At 33.6% G+C, this 17,439-nt stretch overlaps 1 protein-coding gene across 1 annotated transcript in view; it reads right to left on the reverse strand.

Annotated features, from left to right (window-relative positions):
- Window positions 1–933: 933 nt before the first annotated feature.
- Window positions 934–17,439, reverse strand: part of LOC139902059 (uncharacterized) — a 54,630-nt gene continuing 38,124 nt past the window's right edge. Inside the window, exon 2 of the mRNA XM_071884717.1 lies at window positions 934–1,478. Within this exon, the coding sequence (XP_071740818.1) occupies window positions 934–1,478 (545 nt within the window). The remainder of the gene's footprint in view (window positions 1,479–17,439) is intronic.

A 17,439-nucleotide genomic window follows, 5' to 3' on the forward strand; every position in this document is an offset into this window, starting at 1 on the left:
TGAAAATGATAATTGGCATGTGGCGGAATTGTCGGAGACTGTAGCCCGTCTTGAGAGTTACGGGTTGCCCAGGAGGCCTTGGAAGTATCGAAGGCGGCTCTTGCCCGGGAGCAGGAAACGGTCGCCCTTCTCTCTGATGATAACAAGAAGTTATTAGAGAGAGTGTCGGCAACATTGGGTGAGCTTGCCCGCCTGCAACATGGGATACCCATACTTTTTTCCCGCCTACTGAAGTCCTCCATTGTTCATCAACCGTTCAATGCCTTTATTGAGGCCATCAAGAAGTTAACTACTTTTGAGGTGTTGAGACGAGTGCATTGTTTCTTACCGGCTGGTAGCGCATCCCAAAAGATGAAGAACGATTTAAGTGCTACTTGTGTTTAAAACTACCGGCGAGCGAATGAGGCTCTAGGCCAGATTAGTTTTGATGAATTGGATAAGATATGTAGGGATGAGAATTCATCTGTGGAGGATATTGTAAACTACCAACCGTAGAGATATGTACTTGGTTGTGTTTTTTTGTTATGAATGTAATGTTACTCATTTTGTTGTTAAACTAGTTTATTTTCATTTGAGTTGTTTGCTGTGTCAGGACAATAATGTAGATATCTAGACTACGTGTGAGTATGGTCGAGATGTTTATACGGTAAAATCAGACCATCAATGATGTGGTCTGACACCCTCATTATCCGAGAAGGTTCTTCGAGAGGTATCCTCCTACCAACGAAACTAGAAGGCATTTCTTCTGGCGGTAGGTCTGGAATATGCCAAAAGACTTTTGATTGTGTTTATGTCATATTCAGAGTCGTGATGGTGTATAAGTATATAAAATAAAACTTTATTGATGACTTATACATAGAGATAGTTTGAGTACATAAGTGTGATGTATTTTGCTATCCGGGTGGGTGATCAGTCCTCCCGGTTGTAGGCAAGTTACACATGGTATTTCTTTAAATGAAAAGCGTGCCAAGGGCGTTGTATCGGAATTCCATCTGGTGTTTCCAGGTGGTATGCGCAGTAGTCAGTTATGCCGACAACCCTGTAAGGTCCTTCCCGTCGTGGGCCCAGTTTTATGACATCTTGCTGTCGGCTGGCCTCATTGCTTCGTAACACTAAGTCGTTTAGCTGGAAGTCCAGTCGTTTGACTTTTTTGTCATAGTGGTTTGCAATTTTTTGCTTCTTTTCGGCTTTCCAGATATGTGCTATTGTCTGTCGTTCTTCAAGAGCATCCAAGTTTTCTCGTAATGCTTCGTCGTTTTGTTGTTCATCGAATGTTGTTATCCGGTTGGTTGGGATAAGCACTTCAGCCGGGATAACCACTTCAGTGCCATATACGAGACTGAAAGGTGTTTCGTTTGTAGTATCTTTTGGTGTTGTCCGGTTTACCCATAGTACATGTTGGAGCTTGTCCACCCAGCCTTGTTGTTGTTTACCTAGTCTTGGCTTTATTCCGGCAACGATGTCTGTAGTGACCCAAACTTTTCCATGTTTATATATATTAAATTAAATTGTTATTTACATGATTAAGTGTTTCCAACATGTTAAGCAATCAAATTTGTTAAGACTTGATTAATTGAAATAGGTTTCATATTGACAATTGACCACCCAAGCTGACCGGTGATTCACGAACGTTAAAACTTGTAAAAACTATATGATGACATACATATGATTATGTATATATTTAACATGATATTATGATAAGTAAGTATCTCATTAGGTATTTTAACAATGAGTTATATACATAAAATTGTGTTTATTGAATTAAGAAACTCGAAACGATATATATAACGATTATCGTTATAACAACGTCTTACTAATTACATATGAATCATATTAAGATATTGTTACACTATGTTTAATCATGATAAATGATAAGTAAACATGTCATTATGTATATTAACAATGAACTACATATGTAAAAACAAGACTACTAAATTAAGGATTTCGAAACGAGACATATATGTAACGATTATCGTTGTAACGATTATCGTTGTAACGATATTTAAATGTATATATATCATATTAAGATATATTAAGATATCATAATATCATGATATTATAATAATTTAACATCTCATTAGATATAATAAACATTGGGTTAACAACATTTAACAAGATTGTTAACTTAAAGGTTTCAAATCAACATTTACATGTAACGACTAACGATAACTTAAGACTCGGTTAAAATGTATATACATGTAGTTCTTTAATATGTATTCATACAATTTTGAAAGACTTCAAGACACTTATCAAAATACTTCTACTTAACAAAAATGCTTACAATTACATCCTCGTTCAGTTTCATCAACAATTCTACTCGTATGCACCCGTATTCGTACTCGTACAATACACAACTTTTAGATGTATGTACTATTGGTATATACACTTCAATGATCAGCTCTTAGCAGCCCATGTGAGTCACCTAACACATGTGGGAACCATCATTTGGCAACTAGCATGAAATATCTCATAAAATTACAAAAATATTAGTAATCATTCATGACTTATTCACATGAAAACAAAGTTACACATCCTTTATATCTAATCCATATACCAACAACTAAAAATACCTACAAACACTTTCATTCTTCAATTTTTTTCATCTAAGTGATCTCTCTCAAGTTCTATAAGTTCTAAGTGTTCTTCATAAATTCTATAAGTTCTAGTTTCATAAAATCAAGAATACTTCCAAGTTTGCTAGCTTACTTCCAATCTTGTAAAGTGATCATCCAACTTCAAGAAAAATTTCCTATTTACAGTAAGATATCTTTCTAATACAAGGTAATACTCATATTCAAACTTTGATCAATTTCTATAACTATAACAATCTTATTTCGAGTGGAAATCTTACTTGAACTTGTTTTCGTGTCATGATTCTGCTTCAAGAACTTTCAAGCCATCCAAGGATCCTTTGAAGCTAGATCTATTTTTCTCATTTCTAGTAGGATTATCCACAAAACCTGAGGTAGTAATGATGTTCATAACATCATTCAATTCATATATATAAAACTACCTTATTCGAAGGTTTAAACTTGAAATCACTAGAACATAGTTTAGTTAATTCTAAACTTGTTCGCAAATAAAAGTTAATCCTTCTAATTTGAATTTTAAAATCAACTAAACACATATTCTATATCTATATGATATGCTAACTTAATGATTTAAAATCGGAAAACACGAAAAACACCGTAAAACCGAATATACGCCGTTGTAGTAACACCGCGGTCTGTTTTGGGTTAGTTAATTAAAAACTATGATAAATTTTGATTTAAAAGTTGTTCTTATGGGATAATAATTTTTCTTATGAACATGTAACTATATCCAAAAATCATGGTTAAACTCAAAGTGGAAGTATGTTTTCCAAAATGGTCATCTAGACGTCGTTATTTCGACTGAAATGACTACCTTTACAAAAATGACTTGTAACCTGTAATTTTCACTATAAAATTATACTTTTTCTGTATAGATTCATAAACTTAAGTTCAATATGAAACCATAGCAATTAGATTCACTCAAAACGGATTTAAAACGAAAAAGTTATGGTTAAAACAAGATTGGTTATTTTTGCTTGTTGTAGCTACATGAAAATTGGTAACAAATCTATATTAATCATATCCTAGCTAACTTATATTGTATTATACATGTATTCTAATATATTATGTAATCTTGGGATACCATAGACACGTATGCAAATGTTTTGACATATCATATCGACCCATCTATATGTATTATTTGGAATAACCATAGACACTCTATATGCAGTAATGTTGGAGTTAGCTATACAGGGTTGAGGTTGATTCCAAAAATATATATAGTTTGAGTTGTGATCTAGCCTGAGACGTGTATACACTGGGTCGTGGATTGATTCAAGATAATATATATATCGATTTATTTATATACATCTAATTATGGACAACTAGTTATAGGTTAGTAACAAGGACAGCTGACTTAATAAACTTAAAACAGTAAAACGTATTAAAAATGTTGTAAATATATTTTTAACATACTTTGATATATATGTACATATTTGTTATAGGTTCGTGAATCGATCAGTGGCCAAGTCTTACTTCCCGACGAAGTAAAAATCTGTGAAAGTGAGTTATAGTCCCACTTTTAAAATCTAATATTTTGGGATGAGAATACATGCAGTTTTATAAATGTTTTACGAAATAGACACAAGTAAATGAAACTACATTATATGGGTGAATGATCGAAGCCGAATATGCCCCTTTTGCTTGGTAGCCTAAAAATTAGTAAACCGATCTACTAATTAACGCGAATCCTAAAGATAGATCTGTTGGGCCTAACGAACCCCATCCAAAGTACCGGATGCTTTAGTACTTCGAATTCGTTTTTATCATGTCCGAAGGATTTTCCGGAATGATAGGGGATATTCTTATATGCATCTTATTAATATCGGTTACCAGGTGTTCACCATATGAATGATTTTTATCTCTATGTATGGGATGTATATTGAAATATAAAATCTTGTGGTCTATTATTATGATTTGATGATATATAGGTTAAACCTATAATTCACCAACATTTTTGTTGACGTTTTAAGCATGTTTATTCTCAGGTGATTATTAAGAGCTTCCGCTGTTGCATACTAAAATAAGGACAAGATTTGGAGTCCATGCTTGTATGATATTATGTAAAAACTGCATTCAAGAAACTTATTTTTGATGTAATATATTCTTATTGTAAAGCATTATGTAATGGTCGTGTGTAAACGGTATATTTTAGATTACCATTATTTGATAATCTACGTAATGCTTTTTAAACCTTTATAGATAAAATAAAGGTTATGGTTGTTTTAAAAATGAATGCAGTCTTTGAAAAACATCTCATATAGAGGTCAAAACCTTGCGACGAAATCAATTAATATGGAACGTTTATAATTAATATGAACGGGACATTTCAGTTGGTATCCGAGCGTTGGTCATAGAGAACCAGAAAATTGCGAGGTGAGAAACAAGGTTTTTAGATTATTACAGGGCTGTTGGACATTACGAAACCCTCGTCCTTTTGACGACATTAGAACATGCTGCCTAGCAAATGGTCATAATGGTTATTTTCCACAAGACCAAGGATGGGAAGTCGTCTTAGTAAAACCAGAATACATGACTTGTTTCTGGACTTATGAATTACGTGTCTTTATTTTCTTTGCTGAACAACTTGCGTATTAACTAGATTTATCTTCAAAACTGTCCTGTATCAAAGTGTACTATATTTCATGTTATATGTAATATAGCGATGTTGTAAGTTTGAAGAATATTTATATGTGATATATTATTATAATCAGATTTTCATATGGAATTGTAGTAGTTGAATTGTATATTAGCTACTAAGTATGAACTTAACGGGTAGGTAGTACCCGAATTTAAACTTATAAAACGCTAATATGAAGAAAAAGCTTTTATAAATGAGTTCATATTATGCTACGAAATACTATTGACTACTCTTAATATTCTGTATGATTAACTCGATTCAGTTAGCTATTTTGAAGGAAATGGCACCGACTACTCGACACACCATGAATATGAGCGAAGAGGAATTTCGTACCTTTCTTGCTGCAAAAATAGCCGCAGTACAGGCTGCGCTACGTACCAACAATAACTCTGAATCTAGCAATGCAGCTAACGGCGCAAGAAATCGTGTAGGATGCACCTACAAAGAATTCACCGCCTGCAAACCTTTGGAATTTGATGGAACCGAAGGACCAATTGGATTGAAACGGTGGACCGAGAAAGTCAAATCGGTGTTTGCCATAAGTAAGTGTACTGAAGAGGACAAAGTTAAGTATGCTACGCATACCTTCACAGGTACTGCGTTAACGTGGTGGAACACCTATCTTGAACAGGTAGGACAAAATGCTGCTTACGCACTACCGTGGTCGGCATTCAAGCAATTGATGAACGAGCAGTTTCGTCCTAAAAACGAAGTCAATAAACTCAAGGCAGAACTTAGAGAGTTACGAACACAAGGGTTCGACGTTACGACATATGAATGACGATTCACAGAGTTGTGCCCATTATGTCCGGGAGCATTCGAAGATGAAGAAGAGAAGATCGACGCGTTTGTAAAAGGGTTACCAGTAAGGATTCAAGAAAATGTGAGTTTACACGAGCCCGCTTCTATACAGAAGCAAGTCGAATGGCTCATAAACTCATAAATCAGATTGAGGGAAGAATTAAAGAGCAGGTGGCTGAAGAAGCCAACACGAAATAACTCAAGAGGAAGTGGGAGAAAAACGGTGACAAGAGTCACCAGTACAACAACAACAACAATTAGAACCACAATCGCAACAACTATCCCAACAACCGCAACAACAATCGCAACAATAACCACAATCCTAACAATAACTACAACAAACATCCCAACAACAATAACTACAACAACCGTTTCAACAACAATAACAATCCCAACAACAACCTCAATAAAAACAACGACAACAAAAACCAAAAACAGCCATGTCATAGGTGTGAAGAAAATCATCAGGGGTTTTGCACGATATTTTGCAACAGGTGTAAAAGAAATGGTCATAGCGCGACAAATTGTGAGGTCTACGGACCAAAGTTTAACAAAACTAAGGGAGCAAATAATGCCGGAACAAGTAATGTTGAAACGAATAGTGTCAGAGCAAGTAATACTAACGCTGTTTGTTATAAATGTGGAAAACTGGGCCACATTATTAGAAATTTCCCGAATCAGGGGAATACTAATGGGCAGGGCCGTGGAAGAGTTTTCAATATTAATGCGGCAGAAGCACAGGAAGACCCGGAGCTTGTTACGGGTACGTTTCTTATTGATTATAAATTTGCTTATGTTTTATTTGATTTGGGTGCGGATAGAAGCTATATGAGTAGAGAATTTTGTGCTAAATTAAGTTGCCCATTGACGCCTTTGGATAGTAAATTTTTACTCGAATTAGCAAACGGTAAATTAATTTCAGCAGATAATATATGTCGGGAGATAGAAATTAAACTGGGAGATGAAACGTTTAAAATTGATTTAATACCAGTCGATTTAGGGAGTTTTGATGTAATAATTGGCATGGACTGGTTGAAAAAGGTGAGAGCAGAGGTCGTTTATTACAAAAATGCGATTCGCATTATGCGTTAAAAAGGAAAACCTTTAATGGTGTACGGAGAAAAGAACAACGCGAAATTAAATCTTATTTGTAACATCCTAGGTAAACGTTCCCCGTAGCATGATATTGTCCGCTTTGCCCGTAGGCGCACGGATTTTTCTTGGCAACCACACACGACGAGCACTTTCCCAGGAGGTCACCCATCCTGGTAGTGCTCTCGCCTGAGCATGCTTAACTGCAGAGTTCTCATGAGATCTGCTGCGCTTGTGGTCTCAAAACGCGTCATGCTAGGAAAGGTCTCCACACCCTTATAAGGCATACTTCGTTCCCCTCTCCAACCGATGTGGGACGGATGTAACACGGATGTTACAATCCTCCCCCTAATGGGACACAGCGTCCTCGCTGTGCACGTTTGGTCCGGGGCCTGGCTCTGATACCAACTGAAATGTCCCGTTCATATTGATTATAAACATTCCATATTAATTGATTTCATTGCGAGGTTTTGACCTCTATATGAGACATTTTTTAAAGACTGCGTTCATTTTTAAAACAACCATAACCTTTATTTTATCAATAAAGGTTTTAAAAGCATTACGTAGATTATCAAATAATGATAATCTAAAATATACTGTTTACACATGACCATTACATAATGGTTTACAATAGAAATATATTACATCAACATATGTTTCTTGAATGCAGTTTTTACACAATATCATACAAACATGGACTCCAAATCTTGTCCTTATTTTAGTATGCAACAACGGAAGCTCTTAATAATCACCTGAGAATAAACATGCTTAAAACGTCAACAAAATTGTTGGTGAGTTATAGGTTTAACCTACATATTATTAAATCATAATAATAGACCACAAGATTTCATATTTCAATACACATCCCATACAGAGAGATAAAAATTATTCATATGGTGAACACCTGGAAACCGACATTAACAAGACGTATATATAAGAATATCCCCATCATTCCGGGACACCCTTCGGATATGATATAAATTTCGAAGTACTAAAGCATCCGGTACTTTGGATGGGGTTTGTTAGGCCCAATAGATCTATCTTTAGGATTCGCGTCAATTAGGGTGTCTGTTCCCTAATTCTTAGATTACCAGACTTAATAAAAAGGGGCATATTTGTAGTGCCCTGAACTTTTCCGAACCTTTCTATGATTATATGTTTAATGAAAACTATATTTACATGATTAAATGTTTCCAACATGTTAAGCAATCAAACTTGTTAAGACTTGGTTAATTGAAACAGAAATTTTGTAAACGTCTGATTACCCAGTTTGACTAATGATTCACGAACGCTACAAGTTGTATATGACATGATGAGAAATAAATGAATAAATATATATGTTTAACATGATATAATGATCATCAAGTATCTCATTAAAAATAGTAACAATAAGTTATATACTTAAAAAGGTGACTATTGACGTATGAAACTCGAAACGATACATATAACGATTATCGTTATAACCCCGTCTTACTAAATATATATGAAGCATATTAATACATTGTTATATTATATATAACATGATAATATGATAATTAAATATATCATTAAGTGTATTAACAATGAACTACATAAGTAAAAACAAGACTACTAACTTAAGGAGTTCGAAACGAGACATATATGTAACGATTATCGTTGTAACGACATTTAAATGTATATATCATATTAAGATATATTAATATATCATAATATCATTATAATATAATAATTTAAAATCTTATTTGATATTATAAACATTGGGTTAACAACATTTAACAAGATCGTTAACCTAAAGGTTTCAAAACAACACTTACATGTAACGACTAACGATGACTTAACGACTCAGTTAAAATGTATATACGTGTAGTGTTTTAATATGTATTCATACACTTTTTAAAGACTTAAAGACACTTATAAAAATACTTCTACTTAACAAAAATGCTTACAATTACATCCTCGTTCAGTTTCATCAACAATTCTAGTCGTATGCACCCGTATTCGTACTCGTACAATACACAACTTTTAGATGTATGTACAATTGGTATATACACTCCAATGATCAGCTCTTAGCAGCCCATGTGAGTCACCTAACACATGTGGGAACCATCATTTGGCAACTAGCATGAAATATCTCATAAAATTACAAAAATATGAGTAATCATTCATGACTTATTCACATGAAAACAAAATTACACATCCTTTATATCTAATCCATATACCAACGACTAAAAACACCTACAAACACTTTAATTCTTTAATTTTCTTCATCTAAGTGATCTCTCTCAAGTTCTATCTTCAAGTTCTAAGTGTTCTTCATAAATTCTATAAGTTCTAGTTTCATAAAATCAAGAATATTTCAAAGTTTGGTAGCTTACTTCCAATCTTGTAAAGTGATCTTCCAACTTCAAGAAACATTTCCTATTTACAGTAATATATCTTTCTAATACAAGGTAATACTCATATTCAAACTTTGATTCAAATTCTATAACTATAACAATCTTATTTCGAGTGAAAATCTTACTTGAACTTGTTTTCGTGTCATGATTCTGCTTCAAGAACTTTCAAGCCATCCAAGGATCCTTTGAAGCTAGATCTATTTTTCTCATTTCCAATAGGATTATCCACAAAACCTGAGGTAGTAATGATGTTCATAACATCATTCAATTCATATATATAAAACTACCTTATTCGAAGGTTTAAACTTGAAATCACTAGAACATAGTTTAGTTAATTCTAAACTTGTTCGCAAATAAAAGTTAATCCTTCTAATTTGAATTTTAAAATCAACTAAACACATGTTCTATATCTATATGATATGCTAACTTAATGATTTAAAACCAAAAAACACGAAAAATACCGTAAAACCGAATATACGCCGTTGTAGTAACACCGCGGGCTGTTTTGGGTTAGTTAATTAAAAACTATGATAAATTTTGATTTAAAAGTTGTTCTTATGGGATAATAATTTTTCTTATGAACATTAAACTATATCCAAAAATCATGGTTAAACTCAAAGTGGAAGTATGTTTTCCAAATTGGTCATCTAGACGTCGTTATTTCGACTGAAATGACTACCTTTACAAAAATGATTTGTAACCTGTAATTACGACTATAAAATTATACTTTTTCTTTAAGATTCATAAACTTAAGTTCAATATGAAACCATAGCAATTGGATTCACTCAAAACGGATTTAAAACGAAAAAGTTATGGGTAAAACAAGATTGGTTATTTTTGCTTGTTGTAGCTACATGAAAATTGGTAACAAATCTATATTAATCATATCCTAGCTAACTTATATTGTATTATACATGTATTCTAATATATTATGTAATCTTGGGATACCATAGACACGTATGCAAATGTTTTGACATATCATATCGACCCATCTATATATATTATTTGGAATAACCATAGACACTCTATATGCAGTAATGTTGGAGTTAGCTATACAGGGTTGAGGTTGATTCCAAAAATATATATAGTTTGAGTTGTGATCTAGCCTGAGACGTGTATACACTGGGTCGTGGATTGATTCAAGATAATATATATATCAATTTATTTATGTACATCTAATTATGGACAACTAGTTATAGGTTAGTAACAAGGACAGCTGACTTAATAAACTTAAAACAGTAAAACGTATTAAAAATGTTGTAAATATATTTTTAACATACTTTGATATATATGTACATATTTGTTATAGGTTTGTGAATCGACCAGTGGCCAAGTCTTACTTCCCGACGAAGTAAAAATCTGTGAAAGTGAGTTATAGTCCCACTTTTAAAATCTAATATTTTGGGATGAGAATACATGCAGTTTTATAAATGTTTTACGAAATAGACACAAGTAAATGAAAATTCATTATATGGGTGAATGATCGAAGCCGAATATGCCCCTTTTGCTTGGTAGCCTAAGAATTAGTAAACCGATCTACTAATTAACGCGAATCCTCAAGATAGATCTATTGGGCCTAACGAACCCCATCCAAAGTACCGGATGCTTTAGTACTTCGAATTCGTTTTTATCATGTCCGAAGGATTTTCCGGCATGATAGGGGATATTCTTATATGCATCTTATTAATGTCGGTTACCAGGTGTTCACCATATGAATGATTTTTATCTCTATGTATGTGATGTATATTGAAATATGAAATCTTGTGGTCTATTATTATGATTTGATGATATATAGGTTAAACCTATAATTCACCAACATTTTTGTTGACGTTTTAAGCATGTTTATTCTCAAGTGATTATTAAGAGCTTCCGCTGTTGCATACTAAAATAAGGACAAGATTTGGAGTCCATGCTTGTATGATATTATGTAAAAACTGCATTCAAGAAACTTATTTTTGATGTAATATATTCTTATTGTAAAGCATTATGTAATGGTCGTGTGTAAACGGTATATTTTAGATTATCATTATTTGATAATCTACGTAATGCTTTTTAAACCTTTATAGATAAAATAAAGGTTATGGTTGTTTTAAAAATGAATGCAGTCTTTGAAAAACATCTCATATAGAGGTCAAAACCTTGCGACGAAATCAATTAATATGGAACATTTATAATCAATATGAACGAGACATTTCAGTTGGTATCCGAGCGTTGGTCATAGAGAACCAGAAAATTGCGAGGTGAGAAACAAGGTTTTTAGATTATTACAGGGCTGTTGGACATTACGAAACCCTCGTCCTTTTGACGACATTAGAACATGCTGCCTAGCCAATGGTCATAACGGTTATTTTCCACAAGACCAAGGATGGGAAGTCGTTTTAGTAAAACCAGAATACATGACTTGTTTCTGGACTTATGAATTACGTGTCTTTATTTCCTTTGCTGAACAACTTGCGTATTAACTAGATTTATCTTCAAAACTGTCCTGTATCAAAGTGTACTATATTTCATGTTATATGTAATATAGCGATGTTGTAAGTTTGAAGAATATTTATATGTGATATATTACTATAATTAGATTTTCATATGGAATTGTAGTAGTTGAATTGTATATTAGCTACTAAATATGAACTTAACGGGTAGGTAGTACCCGAATTTAAACTTATAAAACGCTAATATGAAGAAAAAACTTTTATAAATGAGTTCATATTATGCTACGAAATACTATTGACTACTCTTAATATTCTGTATGATTAACTCGATTCAGTTAACTATTTTGAAGGAAATGGCACCGACTACTCGACACACCATGAATATGAGCGAAGAGAAATTTCGTACCTTTCTTGCTGCAAACATAGCCGCAGTACAGGCTGCGCTACATACCAACAATAACTCTGAATCTAGCAATGCAGCTAACGGCGAAAGAAATCGTGTAGGATGCACTTACAAAGAATTCACTGCCTACAAACCTTTGGAATTTGATGGAACCGAAGGACCAATTGGATTGAAATGGTGGACCGAGAAAGTCGAATCGGTGTTTGCCATAAGTAAGTGTACTGAAGAGGACAAAGTTAAGTACGCTACGCATACCTTCACAGGTACTGCGTTAACGTGGTGGAACACCTATCTTGAACAGGTAGGAGAAAATGCTGCTTACGCACTACCGTGGTCGGCATTCAAGCAATTGATGAACGAGCAGTTTCGTCCTAAAAACGAAGTCAATAAACTCAAGGCAGAACTTAGAGAGTTACGAACACAAGGGTTCGACGTTACCACATATGAACGACGATTCACAGAGTTGTGCCCATTATGTCCGGGAGCATTCGAAGATGAAGAAGAGAAGATCGACGCGTTTGTAAAAGGGTTACCAGTAAGGATTCAAGAAGATGTGAGTTTACACGAGCCCGCTTCTATACAGAAGGCAAGTCGAATGGCTCATAAACTCATAAATCAGATTGAGGGAAGAATTAAAGAGCAGGTGGCCAAAGAAGCCAACACGAAATAACTCAAGAGGAAGTAGGAGAAAAACGGTGACAAGAGTCACCAGTACAACAACAATTACAACCACAATCGCAACAACTATCCCAACAACCGCAACAACAATCGCAACAATAACCACAATCCTAACAATAACTACAACAAACATCCCAACAACAACAACTACAACAACCGTTTCAACAACAATAACAATCCCAACAACAACCTCAATAACAACAGCGACAACAAAAACCAAAAACAGCCATGTCATAGGTGTGAAGAAAATCATCAGGGGTTTTGCACGATATTTTTCAACAGGTGTAAAATAAATGGTCATAGCGTGACAAATTGTGAGGTCTACGGACCAAAGTTTAACAAAACTAAGGGAGCAAATAATGCCGGAACAAGTAATGCTGAAACGAATAGTGTCGGAGCAAGTAATACTAACGCTGTTTGTTATAAATGTGGAAAACCAGGCCACATTATTAGAAATTGCCCGAATCAGGGGAATACTAATGGGCAGGGCCGTGGAAGAGTTTTCAATATTAATGCGGCAGAAGCACAGGAAGACCCGGAGCTTGTTACGGGTACGTTTCTTATTGACGATAAATTTGCTTATGTTTTATTTGATTCGGGTGCGGATAGAAGCTATATGAGTAGAGAATTTTGTGCAAAATTAAGTTGCCCATTGACGCCTTTGGATAGTAAATTTTTACTCGAATTAGCAAACGGTAAATTAATTTCAGCAGATAATATATGTCGGGAGAGAGAAATTAAACTGGGAGATGAAACGTTTAAAATTGATTTAATACCAGTTGAGTTAGGGAGTTTTGATGTAATAATTGGCATGGACTGGTTGTTTATTACAAAAATGCGATTCGCATTATGCGTGAAAAAGAAAATCCTTTAATGGTGTACGGAGAAAAGAACAACACGAAATTAAATCTTATTTGTAACATCCTAGGTAAACGTTCCCCGTAGCATGATATTGTCCGCTTTGCCCGTAGGCGCACGGATTTTTCTTGGCAACCACACACGACGAGCACTTTCCCAGGAGGTCACCCATCCTGGTAGTGCTCTCGCCTGAGCATGCTTAACTGCAGAGTTCTCATGAGATCTGCTGCGCTTGTGGTCCCAAAGCGCGTCATGCTAGGAAAGGTCTCCACACCCTTATAAGGCATGCTTCGTTCCCCTCTCCAACCGATGTGGGACAGATGTAACATGGATGTTACAATCCTCCCCCTAATGGGACACAGCGTCCTCGCTGTGCACGTTTGGTCCGGGGCCTGGCTCTGATACCAACTGAAATGTCCCGTTCATAGTGATTATAAACATTCCATATTAATTGATTTCGTTACGAGGTTTTGACCTCTATATGATACGTTTTTTAAAGACTGCGTTCATTTTTAAAACAACCATAACCTTTATTTTATCAATAAAGGTTTTAAAAGCATTACGTAGATTATCAAATAATGATAATCTAAAATATACTGTTTACACATGACCATTACATAATGGTTTACAATAGAAATATATTGCATCGACATATGTTTCTTGAATGCAGTTTTTACACAATATCATACAAACATGGACTCCAAATCTTGTCTTTATTTTAGTATGCAACAACGGAAGCTCTTAATAATCACCTAAGAATAAACATGCTTAAAACGTCAACAAAATTGTTGGTGAGTTATAGGTTTAACCTACATATTATTAAATCATAATAATAGACCACAAGATTTCATATTTCAATACACATCCCATACAGAGAGATAAAAATCATTCATATGGTGAACACCTGGTAACCGACATTAACAAGACGCATATATAAGAATATCCCCATCATTCCGGGACACCCTTCGGATATGATATAAATTTCGAAGTACTAAAGCATCCGGTACTTTGGATGGGGTTTGTTAGGCCCAATAGATCTATCTTTAGGATTCGCGTCAATTAGGGTGTCTGTTCCCTAATTCTTAGATTACCAGACTTAATAAAAAGGGGCATATTTGTAGTTCCCTGAACTTTTCCGAACCTTTCTATGATTATATGTTTAACGAAAACTATATTTACATGATTAAATGTTTCCAACATGTTAAGCAATCAAACTTATTAAGACTTGGTTAATTGAAACGGAAATTTTGTAAACGTCTGATTACCCAGTTTGACTAATGATTCACGAACGCTATAAGTTGTATATGACATGATGATACATAAATGAATAAATATATATGTTTAACATGATATAATGATCATCAAGTATCTCATTAAAAATAGAAACAATAAGTTATATACTTAAAAAGGATACTATTGACGTATGAAACTCGAAACGATACATATAACGATTATCGTTATAACCACGTCTTACTAAATATATATGAAGCATATTAATACATTGTTATATTATATATAACATGATAATATGATAATTAAATATATCATTAAGTGTATTAACAATGAACTACATAAGTAAAAACAAGACTACTAACTTAAGGATTTCGAAACGAGACATATATGTAACGATTATCGTTGTAACGACATTTAAATGTATATATCATATTAAGATATATTAATATATCATAATATCATGATAATATAATAATTTAAAATCTCATTTGATATAATAAACATTGGGTTAACAACATTTAACAAGATCGTTAACCTAAAGGTTTCAAAACAACACTTACATGTAACGACTAACGATGACTTAACGACTCAGTTAAAATGTATATACATGTAGTGTTTTAATATGTATTCATTCACTTTTAAAAGATTTCAAGACACTTATCAAAATACTTCAACTTAACAAAAATGCTTACAATTACATCCTCGTTCAGTTTCATCAACAATTCTACTCGTATGCACCCGTATTCGTACTCGTACAATACACAGCTTTTAGATGTATGTACTATTGGTATATACACTCCAATGATCAGCTCTTAGCAGCCCATGTGAATCACATAACACATGTGGGAACCATCATTTGGCAACTAGCATGAAATATCTCATAAAATTACAAAAATATGAGTAATCATTCATGACTTATTTACATGAAAACAAAATTACATATCCTTTATATCTAATCCATACACCAATGACCAAAAATACCTACAAACACTTTCATTCTTCAATTTTCTTCATCTAATTGATCTCTCTCAAGTTCTATCTTCAAGTTCTAAGTGTTCTTCATAAATTCTACAAATTCTAGTTTCATAAAATCAAGAATACTTTCAAATTTGCTAGCTCACTTCCAATCTTGTAAGGTGATCATCCAACCTCAAGAAATCTTTGTTTCTTATAGTAGGTTATCATTCTAATACAAGGTAATAATCATATTCAAACTTTGCTTCAATTTCTATAACTATAACAATCTTATTTCAAGTGATGATCTTACTTGAACTTGTTTTCGTGTCATGATTCTGCTTCAAGAACTTCGAGCCATCCAAGGATCCGTTGAAGCTAAATCCATTTTTCTATTTTCGACTAGGTTTATCCAAGGAACTTAAGGTAGTAATGATGTTCATAACATCATTCGATTCATACATAAAAAGCTATCCTATTCGAAGTGGTAAACTAGTAATCACTAGAACATAGTTTAGTTAATTCTAAACTTGTTCGCAAATAAAGTTAATCCTTCTAATTACACTTTTAAAATCAACTATACACATGATCTATATCTATATGATATGCTAACTTAATGATTTAAAACCCGGAAACACGATAAACACCATAAAACCGGATTTACGCCGTCGTAGTTACAACCGGGGGCTGTTTTGGTTTGGATTATTAAAAACTATGCAAAACTTTGATTTAAAAGCTATACTTCTTGGAAAATAATTTTTCTTATGAACATGAAACCATATCCAAAAATCATGGTTAAACTCAAAGTGAAAGTATGTTTTTCAAAACAGTCATCAAGATGTCGTTCTTTCGACGGAAATGACTACCTCTTTCAAAAACGACTTGTAACTTGTATTTCCAACTATAAACCTATACCTTTTCTGTTTATTTTCATAAATTCAAGTTCAATACGAAACCGTGACCACTTAAATCACTCAAAACGGATTAGAAACGAAGAAATGGCGAGCAAAACAAAATTGGTAAAAACTACTCATTTTAGCTACGTGAAAATTGGTAACAAATCTATTCCAACCATAACTTAATCAACTTGTATTGTATATTATTGATGTCGAACGAGGTGTATATAAAATAGCTTATATTTTACTAGGAAAAACTATTAAATACGATACAATTTTACACAAGATATTTATTTATTTATAGAATGGATATACTTAAACCTTGCTACAACACTTATAGGCAGTGTACCTAATCGTACAGTAGTGTAGTTTTTAGTAAGTCCGGTTCGTTCCACAGGGAAATCTTTAAACAAAGCTCAACGCTATATTAGTTTACTTTTATAAAAATACAAACATATATATAAGTAATATTATTATTATAAAGG

The sequence above is a fragment of the Rutidosis leptorrhynchoides genome, chromosome 3, assembly GCF_046630445.1.
Source record: "Rutidosis leptorrhynchoides isolate AG116_Rl617_1_P2 chromosome 3, CSIRO_AGI_Rlap_v1, whole genome shotgun sequence".
NCBI lineage: Eukaryota > Viridiplantae > Streptophyta > Magnoliopsida > Asterales > Asteraceae > Rutidosis > Rutidosis leptorrhynchoides.